General features: G+C 44.0%; 1 protein-coding gene across 5 annotated transcripts in view; it reads right to left on the bottom strand.

Moving 5' to 3' along the window:
* DPP6 (dipeptidyl peptidase like 6) overlaps positions 1 to 24505 on the bottom strand; it is a 1137219-nt gene that overhangs the window by 251028 nt on the left and 861686 nt on the right. For all 5 annotated transcript variants that reach the window (XM_063813862.1, XM_016956857.4, XM_024357619.3 and 2 more), the window contains 1 exon segment: positions 9164 to 9216. In XM_063813862.1, the coding sequence (XP_063669932.1) occupies positions 9164 to 9216 (53 nt within the window).

Here is a 24505-nt window from a genome sequence, read left to right as displayed (position 1 = left end):
AATTCATTTCCTCCAATGATCAACCAACATTTATGGGGTCCCCCAGTATCAGGAACCAGGGACATGGGTGTAGAGTTTAAGATGAACAAGGAGCCTGACCAAATGAGGACTCCTGGGCATTTTCACCTCGTTTTCAAAGAGACTTGTTTGTTTGAAAATCTTTTAGACTTGCTAAGAAAGTCCCTGAGGGAAGTAAATGATTCCACTGAAAAGAGTAGCTGCAATGACTCCCTTTGCAGGTGGCCGATGACATTCCAGCCACTGACTACCTTCAGCTTCTTATCTGAGACCTGCACCTGGAAAGAGCATAAGACCTGTTGGTGCAGCCTCTTTCGCCACTTTTGCAATTCAAAGTCACAGTGTCACCCTGTGCAACAGCTACTGGTATTACAGGCAGAGTCCACACCCTTCCCACCCAACCCCTCTCTCTGACATCTTAGAATGACGGAGAGAAAGAATTCAAGCAATACATGGATATGGAAAGCATTCCTAAATATCCCCTTTAGAAAAATTCTATCTACAACAATGGAAGTAGCCATTTAACACAGCAATAAATTCTAGTGTGAAATAAGAAGCAGTATTGACTCTCAGCATTCAGGTGTTTTTTAGAGAAGGAGGTTTTGACGCTGTGGCTTGAAGGGTCAGAAGGACTTGAGTATGAGAGGCACAATGACCAGGACATTTCTGTAGTGCGCATGTGTGGGAGGGGGCTCGTGTGGTGGGGAGGAGAATGAGGTCAATAGAGGTGTGGATAACCAGAGGCACATTCCGGGTTTGGGAGCAATGACTGGACACATTGCGTGATGTGATTCATTCTTACACAGCCGGATGGGAGAACAGAAACCTCAGAGGCAAAACTCACTGATTGTGGCATTCTTTCCTAAAGAGCCTGGGCATGGTTTTAGTCTATTTTTAAATGTAGAGCTCCAGGAAGTCATTGTCAATTGGTCAGAGTTAACAGTGAGTATGAGATTTATTTTCTGTCCCAAATTTAGGGAAATTTGATGAAGGGTGGCTAATTAGATTTGGCCATATTATGGAAGGTCTTGGTGTCCACTATGAATAGAGCCCTCAGTATTTTCTTTCTTTTTTTTTTTTTTTTTTTTTTTGAGACGGAGTCTCACTCTGTCGCCCAGGCTGGAGTGCAGTGGCACAGTCTCGGCTCACTGCAAGCCCCACCTCCCGGGTTCACGCCATTCTCCTGCCTCAGCCTCCCAAGTAGCTGGGACTACAGGTGCCCACCACCATGCCCGGCTAATTTTTTGTATTTTTAGTAGAGACGGGGTTTCACCGTGTTAGCCAGGCTGGTCTCGATCTCCTGACCTTGTGATCCACCCGCCTTGGCCTCCCAAAGTGCTGGGATTACAGGCGTGAGCCACCGCGCCTGGCAACCCTCAGTATTTTCTATGAACCAAAGCAGGCCCTTAAAGACATCACCTCATCATACAGTGTTTCATAGAAACTTCACCATAAACCCCATGCATTAGGCAACTAATATATGGATGGAGTAAGTGTGCCCAGAGGAGCAAAGGAACTGTTTCATGTCTACACAAGTAGAAAGGAAGACTGGGGATTTACGCCCAGATCTCCTTGACTCTAAAGTCCACATTTTTTGGTGATGGTTACTAGAAGTCTGGATTTCAGCAGGAGGGAGGGATAGAAGGAGGACAGGAGGGGAAGGGAGAAGGGGAGGGAGAAATGGCTGAGACCAAGTCTTACAGGCAGATGTATGAGTTGTTCACAGTTCTGAAAATCCATAAAACCAAGTAACAGGCCGGGCGCAGTGACTCACGCCTGTAATCCCAGCACTTTGGGAGGCCGAGGCGGGCGGGTCACGAGGTCAGGAGATCGAGACCATCCTGGCTAACACGGTGAAACCCCGTCTCTACTAAAAATACAAAAAATTAGCCGGGCGTGGTGGCGGGTGCCTGTAGTCCCAGCTACTACTCCGGAGGCTGAGGCAGAAGAATGGCGTGAACCCGGGAGGCGGAGCTTGCAGTGAGCAGAGATCACACCACTGCACTCCAGCCTGGGCGACAGACCAATACTCCCTCTCAAAAAAAAAAAAAAAAAACTAAACTAAATAAACAAAACAAAAAAACCAAGTAACAGTGGAATTCTCCCCTCTTCAATGCCATGGTAGAGACACATAAAATGCCATTTTATTGGGAGGCCAAGGCGGGTGGATTGCCTGAGCTCAGGAGTTCGAGACTACCCTGAGCAAGACAGTGAAACGTCGTATCTACTAAAATGCAAAAGAAATTAGCCAGGCATGGCGGTGTGCGCCTGCAGTCACAGCTACTCAGAAGGCTGCGGTAGAAGAATTGCTTGAACCTGGGAGGTGGAGGGTGCAGTGAGCCGAGATTGCGCCACTGCACTCCAACCTGGTGACAGAGCCAGACTCTGTATCTTAAAAAAAAAAAAAAAAGCCATTTTAAGATTTCTTCTGCATTTTTGCTTCACACTGGTGCTTACCCAGTTTACACACACAATCCTAGTCCTGCAACTTCCGGCAGCTGTGAAGGTAGCTTGCTCTGCACAGCCAAAGCCTATCTCCGTGTGTGCAGCAGCCGGGCCCTGGAGACTCACACACAGGAAGAAAGGGCTGGAAAGGAATGCACTAACCAACATGGGTGCTGAGAATTCTCATCGCTGCCCTCCTGAACTCACTACCTACAGACCGCTCATGGTAGAGAGACCTCTCAGGATGGCACCAGGCTCAACTCACAAGGAGCCCAGGCTGCCACAGATTTAATTAGAGGGACATGGAATATAAACACTTGAAATCTGTCTTCATTTTCCAAGAGAACACCAGCTACTCATAATCACAATTAGTGTGGTTTCTACATTGGCTGAGCTCCCGACCCACCATTCCAACCTGGCTGCTAATTGAATCCAGAATTCTGATCTTCCTTTTTCTTCAGTGTATGCTATACATAAGCACAAAACTAATCTGAGCCTACTGTTTTCATCACATTCCTCTTCTGCTCCGAAAGGTTGCTATGTTCTTATTGCAAAGACCAATACCACTGGGTTTTAAACACTGAGTATTTCAGTTGTCTGCACTCTAGGTACCTCCTAAAGCCTACCTAACCCTATGCCTACCCATGCTGAGTCCCACGTGAACACTCCAGCAGCAGCCTGGCAGGGCACCTCATTAATTCTAGGAAGTGTTGGCTCATGCAAAGGTCAAGTTCATTTCATGTTTTACCCTGCCTGGAGTATCTCCCTCCTGTCATCTATTAAAAAGTAAACAAACAAACAAACAAACAAAAACTCAGCTATGAGGCTCAGTTCAAGTCAAACTTCCTTCTTGAGACTGTTTATGATGGTGACACCTTCAACCCTCCCCTCCTTCTTTGGTGGGCAGTGTTAAAAATCCTCACTTCACGCCTGTAATCCCAGCACTTCAGGAGGCCGAGGTGGGCAGATCACGAGGTCAGGAGATCGAGACCATCCTAGCTAACACGGTGAAACCCCGTCTCTACTAAAAATACAAAAAATTAGCCAGGAGTGGTGGTGGGTGGCTGTAGTCCCAGCTACTCAGGAGGCTGAGGCAGGAGAATTGCTTGAACCTGGGGGGCGGAGGTTGCAGTGAGCTGAGATCGCATCACTGCACTTCAGCCTGGGCAACAGAGCCAGACTCTGCCTCAAAAAAAAAAAAAAGAAATTACTCACTTAACAGACTTTATAACATTTTATTATATAAGTCTGTATCTTTCCTTTGCAACAAGATTTTTAATTTCTTAAGGATAGCAACCATGCTTTCATTGCTCCAGATAGTATTTCAATAAGTATTTGCTGACACAGTATCTTTTCTGCTTCCATTGGAGGCAAAACAAGAATGCTGGAAAGTTAATTGCAGAAGGTCAGAATGAGATGAGATAAAAAAATTATTGAGTATTGAGAATTGTAGACAGTTGAGGCCATAGATACCTCTTTTAAGAGGGAAATTAAAATTACAAAGACATTATAATTACCTGAGTGTCATGAAACAAGCCTCAGCTTAGAAAAATTATTAAAGAGAATTGTATGATTTTAGGATTATGTTATTCCTTCATTTGTAACAGAAAAGATTTTCAAGATGGCTAGAAACTAAAGTCTGATAATATTTAATTATAAGACTACAAATATATATTGGGTACATACTACAATATTAACTAATCACTCACTAGATGCAAAATTCTTTGCTGGGTGTTTTGCATATATCATTCCACTTAATTCTTTTTTTGAGATGGAGTCTCACTCTCCCACCCAGGCTGGAGTGCAGTGGCACAATCTCAGCTCACTGCAACCTCCAACTCCCAGGTTTAAGTGATTCTTGTGCCTCAGCCTCACCAAGCCCGGCCAAGTTTTGTATTTTTAGTAGAGATGGGGTTTCACCATGTTGGCCAGGCTGGTCTCGAACTCCTGACTTCAAGTGATCCACCCACATCAGCCTCCCACAGTGCTGGGATTACAGGCGTGAGCCACCACACCCAGCCATTCCATTTAATTCTTCTAACAAGCCTATGAGGTGGGCACTAATTTTTTTGTTTTGTTTTGTTTTTTGAGATGGAGTCTTGCTTTGTCTCCCAGGCTGGAGTGCAATGGTACAATCTCAGCTCACTGCAACCTCCGCCTCTTGGGTTCAAGCGATTCTCCTGCCTCAGCCTCCTGAGTATCTGGGATTACAGGTACCCGCCACCATGCCCAGCTAATTTTGTATTTTTAGTAGAGATGGGGTTTTGCAACAGGCCAGGCTGGTCTCAAACTCCTGACCTCAGGTGATCCACCTGCTTCGGCCTCCCAAAGTGCTGGGATTACAGGCATGAGCCACCATGCCAGACCAAAGTGGGCACTATTATTATGATCTTTTTATATGGATCCTAAGACCTATGGAAGTAGAACAACTCTCAAGGTCACACAACCAGAAGTCAGCAGCACGATGGGTTCAAGTTCAGGTCTATGTGGCTGCAGGGTCTAAGTCACTGCCTGGCATGATGCTATTAGGCTGGCACTGGGCACTGTACATTCTCGACCTAGATATCTACTTCCCAAATAAACAGAACGCTCCTCTGGATCTCAGTCTATAAACTTAGAGAGCAGTTCCAGGTAGAAGGAAGTGATGTCTCAGTTTCCTGTTTCCACAGATACAGAATATGGCTTTAAAAAGTCAACTACAATTCTAAAGGAACACAATTTTTTCACAGTTTTGTTTGGTGCCTGAAAATTACCAGTAGGTAAGCAAAGTTAGAGCAACGATATCCACAGAACATGGTCAGTCATGTAAAAAAAATGCCTTTGAACACCCAGCAGTTTCTATTCTATTACAGTTCTCAGTTTGCCAGACCCCTAATTGCCAACATTACATAATAAAGTGATAGGACCAATTTTTCTTCAAATTGATTTCGGTTATAGAAAAAAGTCCACATGTCTTTCAGAACAATCCTATTGGATATGAGACTACATTTTAGAAATATATTATTACTATTATTAAAAGTGTGTATTATGTATATGTGTGTGTATAGCTAGATAGAAAGCTAAGTAGAGAGATAATAGACATAAATATAGATAATTTTGCCTTTGGCTTTAGACCCTAAAAAATATAAAGACAAAACTAATTCTAGAAAAAGAAGTCATGCCAGGAAAATGTCATGCAGTAGCCAAGTCTACAAAAATACTTATATGGAAACACCTAACAGATCCTTGACTCCACCATGGAAGATTCCTTATTTTATTAAAATTCTGATATAAAAACTTCTAGTGAAATGCTTCATGTTAAAAATAACTAGCTTTAGTTCCACTAAAATATAGATTTGTTGTAAAAGGCATATGTCCTTTTAGGATACAATTTAAGAATACAATTTTTGGAAGCTTGGTATGTGAAAGTCAAACAAACCTACCCTTAGGTAATAGATTTTTGATTATATAAAAATTCAGCTGTCTTGGGAGTCTCATTGCAACTCCCACCTTCCAGGCAGAAAGAACTCTACCTGGCTCCAGCTATAGAGGTCACAGCCATCTGAGGAAGGAAGCTAACAGCGGGGACTGGGGATTGAGAGGGGGATGGGAAAGGGGTAGTCCCTCCTGAAACTCTTTTGCCATTTGCAAAAAGGAAGGACAACAGAAATCAGAGGGCATGAGAACATTAATTAGACCCTTTTCTCTGGCTGGTTGCAAAGACTGAAGCTAAGAAAAAAAAAATCAAGCTATAAATGACAAATAAAACCATCCTGAAGATTGCACGGCCTCTGGCTTTAATTTAGAGGGAGGAGCGAGGAAAGGAAAGATGAGAATTAGTGAAAAAGGTACAGATATGTGTTTTCTAAATTAAGAAAATCTCTTAGTTTTCTTCTACATGAATAATGTATATTTAAATATTTTAGTAGGGACATTTTTATGTTTAAAAGACAATTGTGCTTTCCTCCCTAACCAAAACCCACCTAGATCCTCAGACTTAGAGCTCCGGGCTGTGTTCTTTTTCTGCCACCTGGTGGAGCACGCACACCGGTGACAGTGATGACCAAGGGGTCACGAAGCTCCAGGCCTACGGAGATACCGCTCAGAGATCCACTGTCTCATTAAGACAAATCAGACTCTGACAATATTTGCAATGAATTAATTGGCTAATTTCTCATCAATGGCCTTATGACAAAGAGGAAGAACTGAGCAGGTTGAGCAACGCCGCTTCAGGGGCGCTGTGTTCAGTGACATGGTGACAGGGTGGGACACTGACTTTGGCACCTCCAGAGGTTGTTTTCCAATAAATGTACTTGCTACATCTTTCAATCCTATAAGAACGTAGTATGTCACTCACTCTGTCACCTAGGCTGGAGTGCAGTGGTACAATCTCAGCTCACTGCAACCTCTAGCCTCCCAGGTTCAAGCGATTCTCCTGCCTCAGCCTCCTGAGTAGCTGGGACTAGAGGTGTGCACCACCATGCCTGGCTAATTTTTGTATTTTTAGTAGAGATGGGGTTTCACCATGTTGGCTAGGCTGGTCTCAAACTCCTGACCTCAAGTGATCTGCCCGCCTTGGCCTCCCAGAGTGTTGGGATTACAGGTGTGAGCCACGAGTTTTTTTACTAGCATGGGATTTCGAGTCAGCCTGACTTACGCTGAGACTCAAGCATACAGTAGCTAGGAGGTGAGGGGAAGGTGATGACCTCTTGGAGCTCTCACTTAAAATGGAAATAAGAATGCCTTTCTTCCAGGTTGTTGAACAGGGATAAAGGTATATGAAAGCTAACCAATAAACCAGGGGGATTATTCTTGCTCTGATTCCATTAAAGACACCAGAAGCAGCTCCCTCCGTGTTGGGGTCATCTATAAGGCGGATCATCACCAGGCTCCAGGTATCTAAGTGCAGAAGCCGAGCCTTCAACACAGACTATCACGGCCTGAGCTTTGCTAGCTTGTTCAGCAAACTCCTGTGCCAAGTTCCTAGAATCTGTTTCCTCCAAATGCTGACTGATGCAGTAAAATATTAACACAATACGTTAGGCATCAACTGCTTTTAGAGTTTCGAGTTTTACAAATTGATATAAGATGGAACGAAATATCTATCATCTACAACAAATTCTATTGTTCCCAGAAGGGGCAGATAAATCTCAAGGCATAATTATAGTCCTGCCTGCCATGACCTCTGAAGATATATGTCTGCTTGGGAAAGAATGGGATAATTCCTCTTTACTGAAGAATATTTGGGTTTCTATTTAAAACATACTTTTAATGAAAAATTTGTATGAATACTTTATTTTTGCAACTTGGGCCATCTTTGCTTTCTTTGGGCTTCATTTTTCTAATAATCTAACAGAAACTATGGTCACAATTTGCTGAAGATCCACATGCGTCTTCCCTTTGTCTAAAGCCCACATGAAATTAGTTTATTCGAGTTTGTTTTCCAAGGACTTGCCTGTATTCTAAGCTGTGTAGAAAACAGAGAGCAGCAGCTATAAACGCTCATGCTGTGATTAATGCTCACCTATGGAACAATGCTTTCTAGCCACTCCTGCTGTTAAAATTTGCTTGGGAAATGAGGATGCCTCAACCTAGATATTCACAGGAGCCTACATGACACTATCTGCAGCACAATTCAGTTTCTTTATCAACCTTTCCTGAGCACCTCACCTTTGCAAAGCATGACAGTAGAAAGCACAGAAGACAGGAAAGAGAAACATGAGGTGGGGAACAGGAAGGCCAGGAGAAGGGAATGAGAATAGGGGAGGGAAGGAGAAGGGAAGAGGAGACGAAGAAAGAATGAAGATAAAACAACAAAAAATTCTCCTCGACAGACTTTCCTAGTTCTGCAACCATTTTTCATCTGTGTCTGACTCAACATGTGGTTTCACCAAACCCTAACCAGTGTCTTTTCTGCTCTGGGTTCCAAAGGTGAAGCTGATCAGGCATCTGAGGGTCGTGTGGGGGACGCCTGCCCAGCACTGAAAACTAAACTCACTCCTGCTCTGGACAATACATTATTGAGAGACCGGATGAGGTTAGCAGCGCAATGTGAGGTCATGAAAGAATGAAGCCGGGGGGCCCAGTCAAAAGCAGGCACTGAAACCCGGCCCTGGGAGCACAGCCAAGCTCAGAAAGGACAATAAAACAAGAACACACACGCCGCTGAAACCCCCTCGGAGGGATGGGTAGAGCAGCACTAATACCACTTGCCCAACCCATTCCCAATGCACTGCTGAATGTCTGACCAGAGTAGTTTACCGTAATCCCATAAATATGTTCCAGATTTGTCTCTGATGACATGTGGTGGGCTGAGAGAGGCTTCTATTCTGCTAGTGTGGGTATAACCAGGAACCCTCGTGGGAGGCCAAGGGCCACCTCACCTTGCCTGAGAGGAGGCTGCAGGTGATTACAAAGCAGAGGGGAATGTCCGGCTCCGCAGAACCTCCAGGGTCAACCGCAGGAACCAGCACAGGAAGAGGGCAGAGTTGCTCTAGGAAGGGGGCTTCACAAATGGGGAAGTGAGTGGACTCAAGTGACCCCCTGACATCCTTAATGTCATTATCTAGGGAGAGTCCCAGAGGTGCCGCGATACCAGCACCCTTGGCTGTGAGAACTGGAACGCCATTTCCCGCCCTAAGGGTTAAGCAGCTCGTCCATGTTCTACCCTTCACTTTGCCCTGCATATTTCTAATTAAAAGAAAGAAAAGAACACTCTTACCCATGAGGAATTTTGCTCAGGACATAATATCCAGTATACGAGTGTTGATATATCTGCAACAGACAAAAAGGAAAAAAAGTAGGCATTGAGACAAAGGCTGTTACTATGATATTTTTCAAATCACCGTGAATCCTAACAAACATCAGTGAACCAAAAGCAGCTAATCCCAACACCTGGAGACAAAGTCTTTTATTTACTTAGGAAGTCAATTTGCATATCCTGTTTATTTTATTTTCAGCATTTGCAATGGTTTATAGGGCAGCCAGAGGCTTGATGTCATCTCCATGGCTACCTGGTGTGTGATTAAATTAGGGGCACAGATTTCAGGCTTAACTAAATATAGCACAGAACTAATGAGGACACCTTGGTCATTGGAGACCATCAGGCACCGTCAGCTAGACCCAACGTGTCAGTAAGACCCATGTACGGCCAGAGTTCCCTGTGGGTTATGGCAAGGGGTCCACCAGAAATTCCACTGTGTGTCTTCAGTGAGTTGCAATATTGAAGTCAAGCCAGGCTTAATTGGGCACACTTTTGACCCCCTGTACAACGGGATATGCATCTTTTAGTTTCAAGAGAGTAGTCAACAAGAACTTACTGAAAAAGGGCAGTTGGAAGTATCACGGCTTTAAAATGGAGGTTACAGAAAACCAGAAAAACAGTGCTTCCAAACTCCTGTAACCCTCAAATCTCAGACGCCTTTCTTAACCTCCTGAGCCGGGAAATGACTCCACAATCCACAGATAACCATAAGCAGAATTCGAGGGTTACCCAAAAGAAGGGAGAAGATGGCGGTTCAAGAAATGTTAGCATCCTTCATCGCCAGCCTCCTGGGTAGAGACCTTGTTGAACATACGGAATATGTGGGTCACTCTGTTGCGTTGAACCATATTTCATTTCCCCCAACCCTTTCCTTTACTTGTGAAACCTCTGAGAGCTGGTGCCCTATGTGGCTAAATGTTCAGTGACCAACATTTAAAGCCACCTTTCTAAAGATAATAGGTGAGGGACGTGGAGGCAAAGGCAGACATATCCAAGGTAGAGTACTTTGAACAGGGAAATGCATTTGGAGGACCAATGATGGAAATGAGCTTGCAAAGAAAACAGGTAGGATTTGCTAATACCACCATTCCCTACCTAGCCTGCACCACTGAATTAACTTCTCGAAAATCACAATGGTCTTGGAGTTATTTGGAGGAACAGGACCCAGATATAAAAATAAACAACAGCACTTAAATCCCAACAATCTGGTGCTTTCAGAGATCTTGAGACTCCTGAACCAGAAATATGCGGCCCGGGGCCCCTTGCTTTGAGGGCAGCAGATGGGAAAGTGTTGCTTTAGTCATAAAGAAACAGCCACTAACAGACAGGACTGTCTAGGAGAGCTTTATGGAGCTGCTACAGCAATCTAATAAGGAACACAGGAACTTAACTCCTTTTTCTATTTCTGCCGGGATGAGTGGTGCTGCTTGCCCAGGAGAAGGAAGGAAGGGCCTGGTGCTGGCTCCTGTGTCCTGAGCAGGTCACCGCTCAGAGAGGACCCATTAAAGGACCCCATGCTGCACTGTGACTAAGCCATGCCTGCGTGAGCTGGAACAGCTTCTTCAGATGCAAGAGCAGGAAGCTAGACAGAGCTGATCTCAGGTTTCCATGGTTATGGTATATGGTATATTATATAGAGTTTCTGAACTCTCCCTCCAAAACCGCCTTTTCATATGATTGATCTCACTTTGTTTTCATAGCATCCCTAGGGGGCAGGTTACCTTTGGTCAGGTAAGAAACTGAGGCACAGAAAGAGAAGAAGAGGATAAAGGAAAGAGAAAGGGGGAAGAGGAGAGGAGGAGAGAGAAGAGAAGAGATGGAACCTAATTCTGTACCCTTTAGTGTTGGCTGACTTAGTGACCCTCATGAACAGAATACAGTAGCAGTGAGGGTGTTAGGCTTCTGCAGCCAGCTTATAAGAGGTATCGTGGCTTCCTTCTTGCTGTCTTTCATATCACTTGCTCTGAGGAAGCTGGCTGCCATGTTGTGAGGACACTCAAGCAGCCCCATGGAGAGTCTGAGGCTCATACCCGTTAGACTGCCTCTTGCCAGAAGCCATGTGAGTGGATGTGGAAATGGGTTCCCCATCTCCGGTCAAGCCTTCGGATGACTGCAACCCTGGCTAATGTCTTGATGCTGGCCTCATGAGGGACCCTGAGCCAGAGCCATACAGCTAAGATGTTCTCGAGTTCCTGACCCACAGTGACTGCAAGATTAAATGTTGGCTGTCTTAAGCCACTGAGTTTGGGGTAATTTGTTATATAGCAATAGGTAAGTAATATAGCTAGTTTAAATCCAGAGAAAATAGATAATTTTAAAATCAGATTTAGATACGTTTCTTCTGAACTACTGGGTTTCTTCTTTGTAAACTTCCAGCAACTTCTAAAGCAAACAGATAAATTCCTTGTTAAAATAGTATCAGGACAGAGGTGGTGAGGGGCTGGGAGAGGACCACTCACAGACTGAAGCACTCAGAGGAAGCCTTTGATATTACTGCAGCCAAGCCAAGTCCCAGAGATGGTGACAGTGGTGAGCTGAAGTGGGTGGTGGGGGTGGGTGGCATTTATGGAGCACATACCACATATTAGGTACTCTGACAGCTCCTTACCATGCAAGATCTCATTTAGTCTTTATGAGGCAGATATTATTGTCCTATTTGTACAGGTAGGAAAATAAAATCTTAAGGAATTTAAGTTAAAGTCAAGTGGGATTTGACCTGAGTTCTGTCTCTCTCTAAACAATCCCTTGGAAATTGCCTGAACCAAGTTTGTATCTCGTAACTCTCAAGTCAGAAGTCCGTGTTCGCTGTTGTCAGCTGAAAATTTCAGTATAGCAACAAATATAATAAATATGCAAAGTAAGAATACCTGCCATCTTTTCTGGTTGAAGGTCCATTGCTTTAATCCATCTAGAAACAGTGATTTAAATTCATTCCCTGGTTATGCCATCCCCAAAACAAACACCTAGAGTTACATCTTTACATTCATCTTTGAATATACCACTACACACCCCTGCAATTCAGCTCTGTGGATATCTTTTAAGTGGTGCTCATAAGAAAGGGGGAGAGCAATTAAAATAACCCTATCAAGGCCATGGCAAGAAGAAAGAGAAGAAGGAAGAAGAAGGAGACGAAGAAGACGAAGGAGAAGGAGAAGGGGAAGAGGAGGAGGAGGAGGAAGAAGAGGAGGAGGAGGAGGAGGAGAGAACTGCTTTTACTTGTTCGTCTGTACTGTTAGGCAAGAAACCCCCAAACCAAACCAAATCAAAACCAAAATGTATGCATGGGGACTAGAATAGAATATCTGGAAAATGGAATAGCCTATAAGAAAGGCTGAAACATACATGTGCATGTGTCTTTGTAGCAGCATGATTTATAATCCTTTGGGTAGGAACCAACCCAAATGTCCAACAATGATAGACTGGATTAAGAAAATGTGGCACATATACACCATGGAATACTATGCAGCCATAAAAAATGATGAGTTCATGTCCTTTGTAGGGACATGGATGAAGGTGGAAACCATCATTCTCAGCAAACTAGCGCAAGGACAAAAAACCAAACACCGCATGTTCTGACTCATAGGTGGGAATTGAACAATGAGAACACATGGACTCAGGAAGGGGAAAATCACACACCAGGGACTGTTGTGGGGTGGGGAGAGGGGGGAGGGATAGCATTAGGAGATATACCTAATGTAAATGACAAGTTAATGGGTGCAGCACACCAACATGGCACATGTATACATATGTAATAAACCTGCATGTTGTGCACATGTACCCTAAAACTTAAAGTATAATTAAAAAAAAAAAAGAAAAAAAAAAGAAAGGCTGAAACAAAAATGAATAAAGTCAAGAAATAGAGAAAACCTGAGAAGCTGGGTCTGCCAAGTGCGGGAATGTGAAAGTGGCATTCCAGAACACACTGTTGATGCAAATAGAAGGCTTCAGCATGGAAGTGCAAGTGTGACTCGAGCACTACTCTTAAAAAATGGGGAAGTGGGAAGAAGAGAAACAATTTTCTCCTTGCTCCAAGATGAAGCAATAAAATATCATTGTCTTCCACAAAATCTTCCTCAACATCAAGCCAAAAGAACTGCAGGCACAAAGGGAATGACTGTTTAAAGAGTGCGAATTGAAGAGTTTTCATTTGTACAATGTCTTATCTAGAAAGGCGCTAAGAAAGCTGCATCTCACTGAAAGAATTTGTTCCTTAGAGAGAGATAAAGTCTTTTTCTTTTTCTGTGGTCAATGTTGTATTTATGTTTCTTTCTTTAAAATAATAGACTCTTGGTGGCTCATGCCTGTAATCCCAGCACTTCGGGAGGCTGAGGCGGGTGGATCACCTGAGGTCAGGAGTTCAAGACCAGCCTAGTCAACATGGTGAAACTCCATCTCTACAAAAATACAAAAATTAGCCAGGCAGGATGGCGGGTGCCTGTAATCGCAGCTACACCGGAGGCTGAGGTGGAAGAATCACTTGAACCCAGGAGGCGGAGGTTGCAGTGAACTGAGGTCATGCCCTTGCACTCCAGCCTGGGCCACAGAGCGAGACTTCATCTCAAAAACTAAATGAACAAATAAATAAAAATAAAAAATAAAATAGACTAAATATTTCTGATCATAAAAAATACAAAGATTGGAAATTAGTAAGGCTGCTTTCAGTTATTTTTCTAAGAGTGCCATTTTTTAGAAGTTCATGAACATGAGTTATTTTAGTCTCATCCTATACCATTACATTAATCTCTCTCCTGGAAAATGAATAAAGGAGAACTTATTTCCCAAAACACTATCCACAAGACGGAAAAACAGTTTCAGCAAATTTTTTTTAATATATCACACACAAAATAGTTGACACTGGCATTCAATAATTTTTTAGAAAGCAGTTGAGGATTTGTCACAGGGTGAGTTCATATTTGGTCTGCTTCTTATCTCTCTAAAATTTCCCTCTAGTCAGGAAATTTCTACCCTCTCCCCCGGACCCACACTTTCGATTTCTAAGGTCTTTTCTTTCTCTGTACCACGTCTCCCCTCCTTCTCTCCGAGGGACCCACACTTTCGATTTCTAAGGTCTTTTCTTTCTCTGTACCATCGTGGACACTGAGTTTTCTCTTTGGCCACTCACCTACTCCCTTTACATCCTCCTCTCCTATGAAGTCTTCCATTCTTGAGGTTTTAAACCGTAACCTAAATTACCTAAATATCAGTAACTCCCACAGGTCCAGCTACAGACCAATATATCAGATGACTGCATCCTACGTCTTACAGGCACCAAAAACTCAATTTGCTCCAGAATAAACTCTTCAGCAGCCCCCAAAACTTGCTCCCTTTTGATAATCCCTATCTCAGTTGGTAGCTCCATCATGCACTCAGTAAGCTGAGTTGAAAATGTAGTTTTCCTTCCCTCCATTCTTTGACCCCTTGCTTCCCCTACTCCAATTCAATCAAATAGCGCCCAATTTCTAATCAGTAACTTTCTAAGTCTTTCTCAAATCCATCTTCTACTCTTCCTTCCTAGGTCAAGTGCCCTAAGTCAGGCCTCTCCTCCATCCTTCCTCTCCTACAAAGAAGCTACCGTTAAGTCACGTTGAGCCTAAAGCTGCCTCCTTACATGTTTTAAGTTCAGCCTAAAGGTTTCTCTGCACATTGTGAATTATAACCAGTGGAGGTGTAAACAGACCATTACCTACTCTTGCGCCAATCACCAAGTTTTGGCTAATCAAACGTAGCCAATTGTTTGAAGCATGTTCAAATAAGGTGAATGCTGAGCTGTAACGAATCCAGCTGTTTCTGTCCCTCACTTCTGTTTTCTGTACATCACTTTCCTTTTTCTGTCCATAAATCTTCTACCACCATGGGGCTGCACTGGAGTCTCAGAGCCTATTGTGTCTCAGGAGGCTGCCCAATTTGCGAATTGTTCACTGCTTAATTGAGCTTTAAATTGAATCCGGCTGAAGTTTTGAAACTGCCATCTTCCTTTGCAAGACTAAGCTCATACCCTCCTGCTTCTTGTTGAACTTTAACAACTTCTCCACTGTGCCTTACATTTCTAACCACTCATTCTCCCCTATTACTTCTTCTAATTCTGTAGAATATAACTCAAATCTCCCTCATTGAAAACAAACAAACAAACAAAACAAACAAAAAACCTCTGGCCATATTCCCTTGGAACTGCTCCTTCCTTTTTTTTTTTTTTTTCTTGAGACAGAGTCTCGTTCTGTCGCCCAGGCTGGAGTGCAGTGGTGCAATCTTGGCTCACCGCAACCGCTGCCTCCCATGCTCAAGTGATTCTCCTGCCTCGGCCTCCCAAATGCTTGGATTACAGGCATGAGACACTGCACCCAGCCTCCTTCTTGTAACTATCATGGCCCTTCACAAGCAAAGTCTACACTGCTTCACTGGCTCACTTTCTATTCACTTTTAACCCACTGCAATATACTCCTAGCATTCTCAAAATGAGTTCTCCCAGCTAACCCTTATCTACCAAACACGTGGCATCTTTCTGATTTCCAGCCTGCAGCACGTGATAAAGGCAACAGGAGCTGTTCCCCTTTCCTGATTCCAGGACCTGCTCTCCTTCACCTCCTGCCCCTCCATCCAGGCTCTTCACCTTTCTCTCCTGCTGCTGTAGACCCGAATGCAAGGCAGGCACCAACCTGCCATCCCAGGGGCTCCTTCCTCACTGGTCTAAGCCTTGGTCTGGCAGGTCCCCATCATTTCTGCTTTCTGACACAGCTTCCTACTGCATTTACGTCTTTATGCTTCATGTATCTTCTGAGTTCTAAACTTACATTTTTAGCTTGGGCTGGGCCTTTCCACATGGATGTTTTTATGCCAAACTTTAACCCCAAATTCAATATTTTGAAAACGAAATACATTCTTATTTTTAGGTGAAATTTTTTTATTATTTTATTTTTAAATTTTACTTTAAGTTCTGGGACACGTGCAGAATGTGCAGGTTTGTTACATAGGTATACGTGTGCCATGCTGGTTTGCTGTACCCATCAACCTGTCATCTAGGTTTTAAGCCCTGCATGCATTAGGGATTTGTCCTAATGCTCTCCCTCCCCTTGCCTCCCATCCCCCGACAGGCCCCAGTGTGTGATGTTCCCCTCCCTGTGTCCATGTGTTCTTATTGTTCAACTCCCACTTATGAACGAGAACATGTGGTGTTTGGTTTTCTGTTCTTGTGTTAGTTTGCTGAGAATGATGGCTTCCAGCTTCATCCATGTCCCTGCAAAGGACATGAACTCATTTGTTTTATGGCTGCACAGACATTTATGCAGCCAACAAACATGAAAAAAAGCTCATCATCACTGGGCATTAGAGAAATACATTCTTTTTCTACTAAAGAATTCTCTATTTCCTTCCATGTACCTGGTCTTTCCACAGAAAAATATTGGAATTCGCATCAGCTATTCCCCTTGCTTACTTTCCTTATTGTCCATGTAAACATGATTACCAAGTTTCACTTGACTTTGTAACTTGAGAATGCCCCTTAAATTTACACCACGTTTTCTACCCTCTAGCACGGCCCTAGTTTGGGATGCTGGAGTAGCCACAGTTGCCCCTGTCTGGCCTGCCTGTGCTCCCCTCCCTCCTCCACATCACCTCAGGTATTCCCTTCCTAACAATGCACCAGGCTGAGGCCAGCAGAAGAGGGTGGCTAGGTGTAGCTCTGGAGTAGGACACAGCTACTACTATTAGGCAGTTTTAGAGTAAGGCGCAGAGGTCATCTGAGCCTGTTATTCACTTGCTGGGGGAACTTGCACAAGTTGCTTAACTCATCTGAGCCTCAGTTTCCTTCTGTGTAATACAGGGCTAAGGGTTGTGAGGAAATTCAAATCACAAGAAAGGAATAAAAAACACTCTTTTCTAAATTCTGAGAATTGCATGATCTAGTTATCAGCATTGTGTAGAGTCCACGAAACGCTTACTTTTCTACTCTCTGGGGCTCTTGGCAAACCAGAATCCCATTAAGAATGGCAGAGTTGCAGCTGCCTTCAATGACTGAGATTGTTACCCAGGATTTTGGACTGGGTGTCTGGTCAGCATTAGTGCAGTCCACTTAGAGCATGTATGAGGATGGATGGTCTCCCTGAGGTGGTGAGCTCCCCAGCATGGATAGCATATGAGCAGGGGCTCGAAGCACCACTGGAGTCCTCTGGAATGGGTGCATGCATTGCAGGAAAATTGCTTCAGGGGACCTCCACACTCCTTTCCTTATTTAATCCTACAATTCCATTCAAAGAGGAAGTGAAAAATAACAGGAGGTGTAGATGAGCCCACAGTCAGATTTTCTTAAGCTAGAATCAAGAACCCCATGGCTGGTATACACAGTTAAAGAAACACAATAGAGTAACATAATGAGAAGCAAGGCTGAAAATACTGGAAAAGTTAACACAGAGAAAAGGCAGATGAGACAGAGAAAAGAAAGTGAGATTTAGAGACTGGGTGGTAAAAAAGAGAAAAAAAAGGAAAGTTATCTGCATGAGATGTCAGGGGTGAGAAGGGAAAAAAATTAAAACCTGAAGGAAAAAAATAAAAGCACCAAAAAGAAGCTGGAAAATATTCTATTTCTTGGCTCTAAAACTGAGGAAAATGACAAAATGAAGTGTTTACTCAAAGGGTTTATTTTCTTGCAATTTTGAAGTGTTCCATTAACAGATAAAAAAGAAGTTCCGTTAGGTGCTAGATGGCACAGTCATATCCATATCTGGAAATTAACACAATAGACAGTCCCCTAGGAGACAGAAAACAATCTGCTTTCACAATCCAAGCCGAGGTTTTGTGGACTGTGACAGACACTTCATGAAAGCAATGTCCTGTACATATTCCTTTTTCTACTCTGATAACCTTGAGGAGTCCGAGAAGATCAATCAAGCAGTTAAGTCTGAATTACAGCCCCCATTCCCCGCGACACCTTTCACCTGACATGAGGAGAGGTGAGACCAGGAAACAGATGCCTCATTTTTCAGAAATACTTCGCGAATTGCCACATTTACATGGTATCTTCCTTAATCTTGGTCTTGGCTGGTTTTAGTAATTAATTCCATCCACTGTCATGTTCCTGCACGATGTAGCAGCTGCTGTGCTTCCAGGAAGCCCCTGGGGACTCGCTTTGTGGAAGGGTTAATTATCAGGTGGGCATTCAGGGCAGGGGAGGCAGAAGCAGACTTTCCCCATTTTCCACCCAGATCCTTCTTTGGATAGTTAAAATAAACGAGCTCATCTCTAATAATGTGGGCGGAGACAAGAGCTACCCAGCTCATAAGGTCTTTCTGGGAAGACATGTTGTCCTATCTTGTCTAAAACCTTCTCCCTTAACATTTGAAGTAACAGGTCCAGTTGAGGGTGTCACTTTTTTCTAGTGGTGAGACCAATAAGCCAAAATACTCCAGAGAAGATGACCAGGTTGGCTGAGTCTGGAAACAAAGCTACCTGAGAGATGCTTGGAGCAAGTGGAAGTATTCTGCACAGACAAGAGACGACCCAGGGGAGAGGGATAGATGTCTTTAAGGTTTTAGAGAACTTCATGAGTACATGTCAGTAGGCCTGGTCTCTTTTGCTTCCATGGGAAGAATAAGGCTGACAAGTACACATTAGAAGGAAATAGATTTCAGAACCATGAAACTGTCTTTTGGTAGTCTGAAATACTTCAACACTGAAAAGGCTCAACAGCCCCTGTTAACAGAAGGATGGAAGCCATTTGTTGGTGCATTCAGAATGCAGGAATGCAGGAATTGGTGAGATGGAACCAGCAACCACTAACATTCCTTCCCGCTCAGAAACCCTGCAGCTCTCAGGCAAGCAGGTGCTGACCTCTGCCTCCCCGCTATCTGCTCTCAGTGGGTACATAACTTTAACTGCTTCTTGTTGCTGGCTACAGCTGCCTGAACCATGAATAAATGCATTCAGGCCTTAGCATGTCACATTTGGCTGTGATAAAAGTTATTTAAGTCCCTCCCACACGCAAAACCCACACTCCCCCCTTCCCAAGATTCTGCAGAAGTCACATCCCTCCATGGCGTCAGACTCCTGTTGCATTTGTACCTCTCACTGGGCACTCACCCAAAGACCCGGCATCTTGCCAAAACTTCTGACCTCTTGTCTGGTGTCTGGGCCCACTCCTGTGGCTGATGGTCCAGTGAACTGTAAGTCCTGATGCGGAAGTTGAAGGATGATGGAAAACTTCCGGAATGAATCAGTCCTCCCTAGAGAAGTCTTCCCTTCTCTTCTCTCAAGCAGGTCGTAGTCACCCCCATATTAATGACCATATTTGGCAAACATTTCTGCACTCCTTGCCAATATATTTTATACCATTTGCATGAAGTTAAACGTCTTGTTATAATGACTTAAAAGGAAAAAAGGCCGGGCGTGGTGGCTCACGTCTGTAATCCCAGCACTTTGGGAGGCCGAGGCAGGTGGATCACGAGGTCAAGAGATCGAGACCAGCCTGGCCAACATGGTGAAACCCCGTCTCTACTAAAAATACAAAAAAAAATTAGCTGGACATGGTGGCAGGGGCCTGTAGTCCCAGCTACTCGGGAGGCTGAGGCAGGATAATGGCGAAAACCCGGGAGGCAGAGCTTGCAGTAAGCCGAGATCGCGCCACTGCACTCCAGCTTGGGCAACAGAGCGAGACTCCATCTCAAAAAAAAAAAAAAAAGGAAAAAAAATTAGCCAGGCGTGGTGGTGGGTGCCTGTAGTTCCAGCTATTTGGGAGGCTGAGGCAGGAAAATAGCTTGAACCTGGGAGGTGGAGCTTGCAGTGAGCCAAGATTGAGCCACTGAACTCCAGCCTGGTGACAGAGTGAGACTGTCTCAAAAAAAAAAAAAGGAAAAAATTTCTAATGGACCCCAAACAACTAGATAAAATTTGAAATATTTAGTAAAAGGTAAAGATGTTTAGCTCATATGACATAAAACAAATATTAGGAAATAGCTCCATGTAAACCGAAGGTTCTTGATCTTTCCCTTGGCTGCACATCTTTCCTTCACTGCTCTACGCAATTTACTGCAACCATTTATACAATGGTTAAAATATAGAAGACATACAGTTGTCAGATTCCGAACACAAAAATAATGGACAAATCCTTATGATTCAGTATTTATATCTCAGCTCTTTCTCTCCTCCTGGAATAAACTGACTTATGGTAGTCACTGGTCTTTCACAAAACTTACATTTAAGAGAGTAGAAATGGTGAGTTCTTCTTGAACCTGTAGCTTCTTCAAGTATGTATCTCAAACGACTTCTACTTCCATACCACACCCAACGCTATTATACTTTAGTTCCTTCTTTTCTGATCAATCCCTAGCTGTTCAGGTCATTGATAGAGAATCTTTCTCGCATTCTCTGTACCCTTCACATAGAATGCCTTCTTTTTGCAATGAGTCGTTAAGAGGAGAACATCTAAGTATAACAAGATGATAAAAACTGAGGATGCATCTAAATAAAATAAACATCTTACATTTAGGAGATGAACAATAAAAATTTCACTTGTGATTTCAACTGTGTTTCCAAATATGCATTTCAAAAACATCTGGGACATCCAGAAATAGCTGAGTAATTACAAAATATATATTTCCTTCAGTCTCCACTTAAACATTTCAATTCCAATAGCTGCTTCTATGTGTCTTCAGCTCATCTTCTGGGGAAGAAATGAAATCAGCCATAGCATTGCTAGGAGGAAATTCAAAGGAAGAAACCCATGAGAATTTCCTCCTAACTAATTTTCGAGGCACATCAGCCTGCTGCTTTCTTCCCAAGCTTGTCATATCCCTGTCTTCTACTGGCGGCCACTGAGAAACAGGTATCCGAGCTTCACACCAGCCTGGCAGCCAACCTCCTACTTTACTGCCTTCGTATTTTGTTTTGTCAGACCTTGCTGCTGACTCATTCCTAATTCTGCTCCGGAATACAACATTTTCCTCTTTCTTGCTCGATTTACTGTCTTCTTTTTCTCTCCTGCATATACTGGCTCCAAATCCAAAACAGGTGCTGGGAGATGGGGTGAATTGTGGGAAGGACTGAGGGCAGCTGAAAGAGGCACCAGAGGGGGAAAGGCACAGGGGGCTTGCCCCACAAACACAGGGTGGGTCTGTCTGTACCGTGCGCCTTGCACACACCCTGCCCGCAGCAGCTTGGGGCTTCTTTGCAGCCTTCCCTGCTGTATTTAACCTGTCAGCCCCCTGGTCCCTCATAGCACTGAGGGTCAAGTGCATTGGGCTCACTTCCAAAAACAGACAAAGAGATGGTGCTGCACAGCTGATTCTCTTCCTAGGTCACTAAGGGAATGGAGGACATCATTTGGCGCTTAATTACAACCATACAAAGACAAACATCTACCTGTGCTTCCTTTATAAGAAGGCACACTAGAAATATCTCTATGCTTGCATATAGCCAGCCTGTGTCTAAACTTATCCTTCACCAAAGGTTAGCAGTGAAGAGTCCAGTCAAGTCAGCATCTTTCTTTCCACTTCTTCCCTCTCCTCCTGTTTCTCCTTCTATCTTAAAAAAAAAAAAAAGTGTCTGTGTGTGTATCTGCATGATGCCACATAGCTGCTTAGTTTATTCTTGGCAAGTCAGCTTCACTTTGCTGACTTTCAAGCCTAAAGTTTCCATCCTTAACTTTTCATCAGCTGCTTACCATGCCCACTTGGATGTCAACATTCTGCCCCACATGCACATGCGGAAGACTGAGGGGTCTGTCAGATTATTCACGGATGCTCTGATGATTACCTGCTCAGTTTCCGACTCATTGTTTTCTCCTAATCTTTAAGCTGTTGACCTGCCCCTTGGTATTGCTGTATATTTATCCACTGGCCATTAATCCACACAACATAAATCCCACTGGTGTCCGCGTGATGGTGATGTCACAGTTTATGTCGGTGTCCACATTGTTGTGTGTGTTAAGGTGGGAGCCAACTCTGAAATGTAAAATGTTGGTCATATGCTCAGCCCTGAAGCATGCGCACAGATGAGAGGAAGACGGGGCCGCTGTGTGCCTGCTTCTGTTAGCATAGCCAGTGTTTCTCACCCATCACTACTGGTAAGAACCCTGGGGTGGGGTCCCTGACATGGTGCAGATTAACAGGTTTCTTCCTGGGAGACACTGTTTCCTAGCCTCCAGGCTTGGAGCTTAGAAATATGTGTTTCTAACAAGGGCTCCATTGCTTTCTATTGTTTGTGTGCAGAGCAGCAAGGTACCTGACCACCATGGGGTCATCCTCTTAGTGCCCACATGCCCTGAACAAATGCCTGGTGACAACTTCGGAAGCAGATGCTGAGCTCTGACATCTCACCCTCCCACTGTGCTCCTAAGTACTTTCTTCTCTGCATATATTTTTTGTTTGTTTGTTTGTTTGTTTGTTGAGACAGAGTTTCACTCTTGTTGCCCAGGCTGGAGGGCAGCGGCGCAATCTCTGTCTCCTGGGTTCAAGTGATTTTCCTGCCTCAGCCTTCTGAGTAGCTGGGATTATAGGCACCTACCACCACACCCAGCTGATTTTTTTTTTTTTTTTTAAGATGGAGTCTCGCTCTGTCGCCCTGGCTGGAGTGCAGTGATGTGATCTTGGCTCACTGCAACCTCTGCCTCCCAGGTTCAAGCAATTCTCTGCCTCAGCCTCCCAAGTAGCTGGATTTATAGGCACCCGCCACCACGTCCGGCTGATTTTTGTATTTTTAGTAGAGACAGGGTTTCACCATTTTGGCCAGGCTGGTCTTGAACTCCTGATCTCGTGATCCACCCGCCTTGGCCTCTCCAAATGCTGGGATTACTGGCGTGAGCCACTGCACCCAGCCTAATTTTTGTATTTTTAGTAGAGATGGGGTTTCACCATGTTGGCCAGGCTGGACTCGAATTCCTCACCTCAAGTGATCCACCTGCCTTGGCCTCCCAAAGTGCTGGGATTATACCATGCCCAGCCCTCTATATAGTTTTGAAATAAACCTTTTTCTCCCAGATTATTTGTAAATAAATTTTTAAAACATAAATACTTTGGGGTAAGTTTATGCTGTGTGTATTTATATCAATTAAATGCTATACATAGTTATAACTTGATAAATGGTAATACTGGTAGATAAAATCCCAATTTATATTTTCAGAGCACAAAAAATGTGCTATATTGTTTTCTGTTGTTGTTTTTCCTGAATGACTCTGTGTGTGCATGTGCGTGTGTGTGCGTGTGTGTGCATGTATGTGTGTGCACGTGTGCGCATGTGTGTGCGCGTGTGTGCGTGCATGTGTGTGCGTGCGTGTCCGCGCGTGTGTGCATGCGTGCACGTGTGTCTGTGCATGTGTGTGTGCGTGTGTGGGTGTGCGTGTGTGTGTGCATTGTGTGTGTGCGTATGTGCACGTGTGTGCGTGTGCGTGCGTGTGTGTGCGTGCGTGTGTTTGTAAAATCCTCTCTTTTTTGGGCAGATCCAAGGTGACACATACATTTTTATTATTTGAAGTATCATATTCAAGGTCTTTCAGCTCACCCTGGTGGGATCAAGAGGTTACCGACACAGCAAAAGGCACCGCCCCTCCCACTGCCACCACACAGGCCAGAATTAAAAGCGCACCACTGACTGCCCAGGGAATAGTTTGTTTCCAGCACAGCGATGGACAAAGTTCCATAGATATAAAGAGAAATATTCCCTGGGCATATTTTCAGCAGCAGGCATTTAGTGCAACGCACCAGCAACAGCATACACCCTCAGGTTGTATCAGTAGACTTGCACCCAACACATAAGCAAAGGCTGGAGACTTTTCTGCAAACTGTTACAAGGCTGCTGAACATGAAGAGTTTATCTCACCAAGTAAAGGCCAGGACATAACAGAGTGGACTCCACTGATGAGGCTCAGTGCCACCTGGATACAAGACTAGGAGACAAATCCAGACGGGTCCACAAAGTGCATCCTCTCCATCACCCCCAACAGAGTTTTCTGCAGCAACTGAAATTGATTATCTGTATCAGAAACCTGGCATTCTGCATTTAAGATTGCTTTAGCTTAATCCACCAAGTCCCTTGTAACAAATCTCTTCTTGGGTAAGATAGACAATTCGATTGGATGAAAGTGACCAGAGAAGGTTCTGGAATCTAACAGGCATAACAGGCAAAAATCTGCTGAGAGAGATTCCCACAGCAGGCTGCTCTGGCTGGGACCGTGGTCCATGTGTGCTGTACTTTAAACCATAAGACCTCATAATCCCTGCAGTACTGCTTCCCCATAAACGAATGACCATTCATTTAATGGTCATTCGATGGTGTTGGTCTCGTTCATGCTGCTATGGTATCCACGTGTATCTACAGTTA

Source organism: Pan troglodytes, chromosome 6 (genome assembly GCF_028858775.2).
Source record: "Pan troglodytes isolate AG18354 chromosome 6, NHGRI_mPanTro3-v2.0_pri, whole genome shotgun sequence".
NCBI classification, from domain to species: domain Eukaryota; kingdom Metazoa; phylum Chordata; class Mammalia; order Primates; family Hominidae; genus Pan; species Pan troglodytes.
This window is presented reverse-complemented; position numbering and strand designations above follow the sequence as displayed.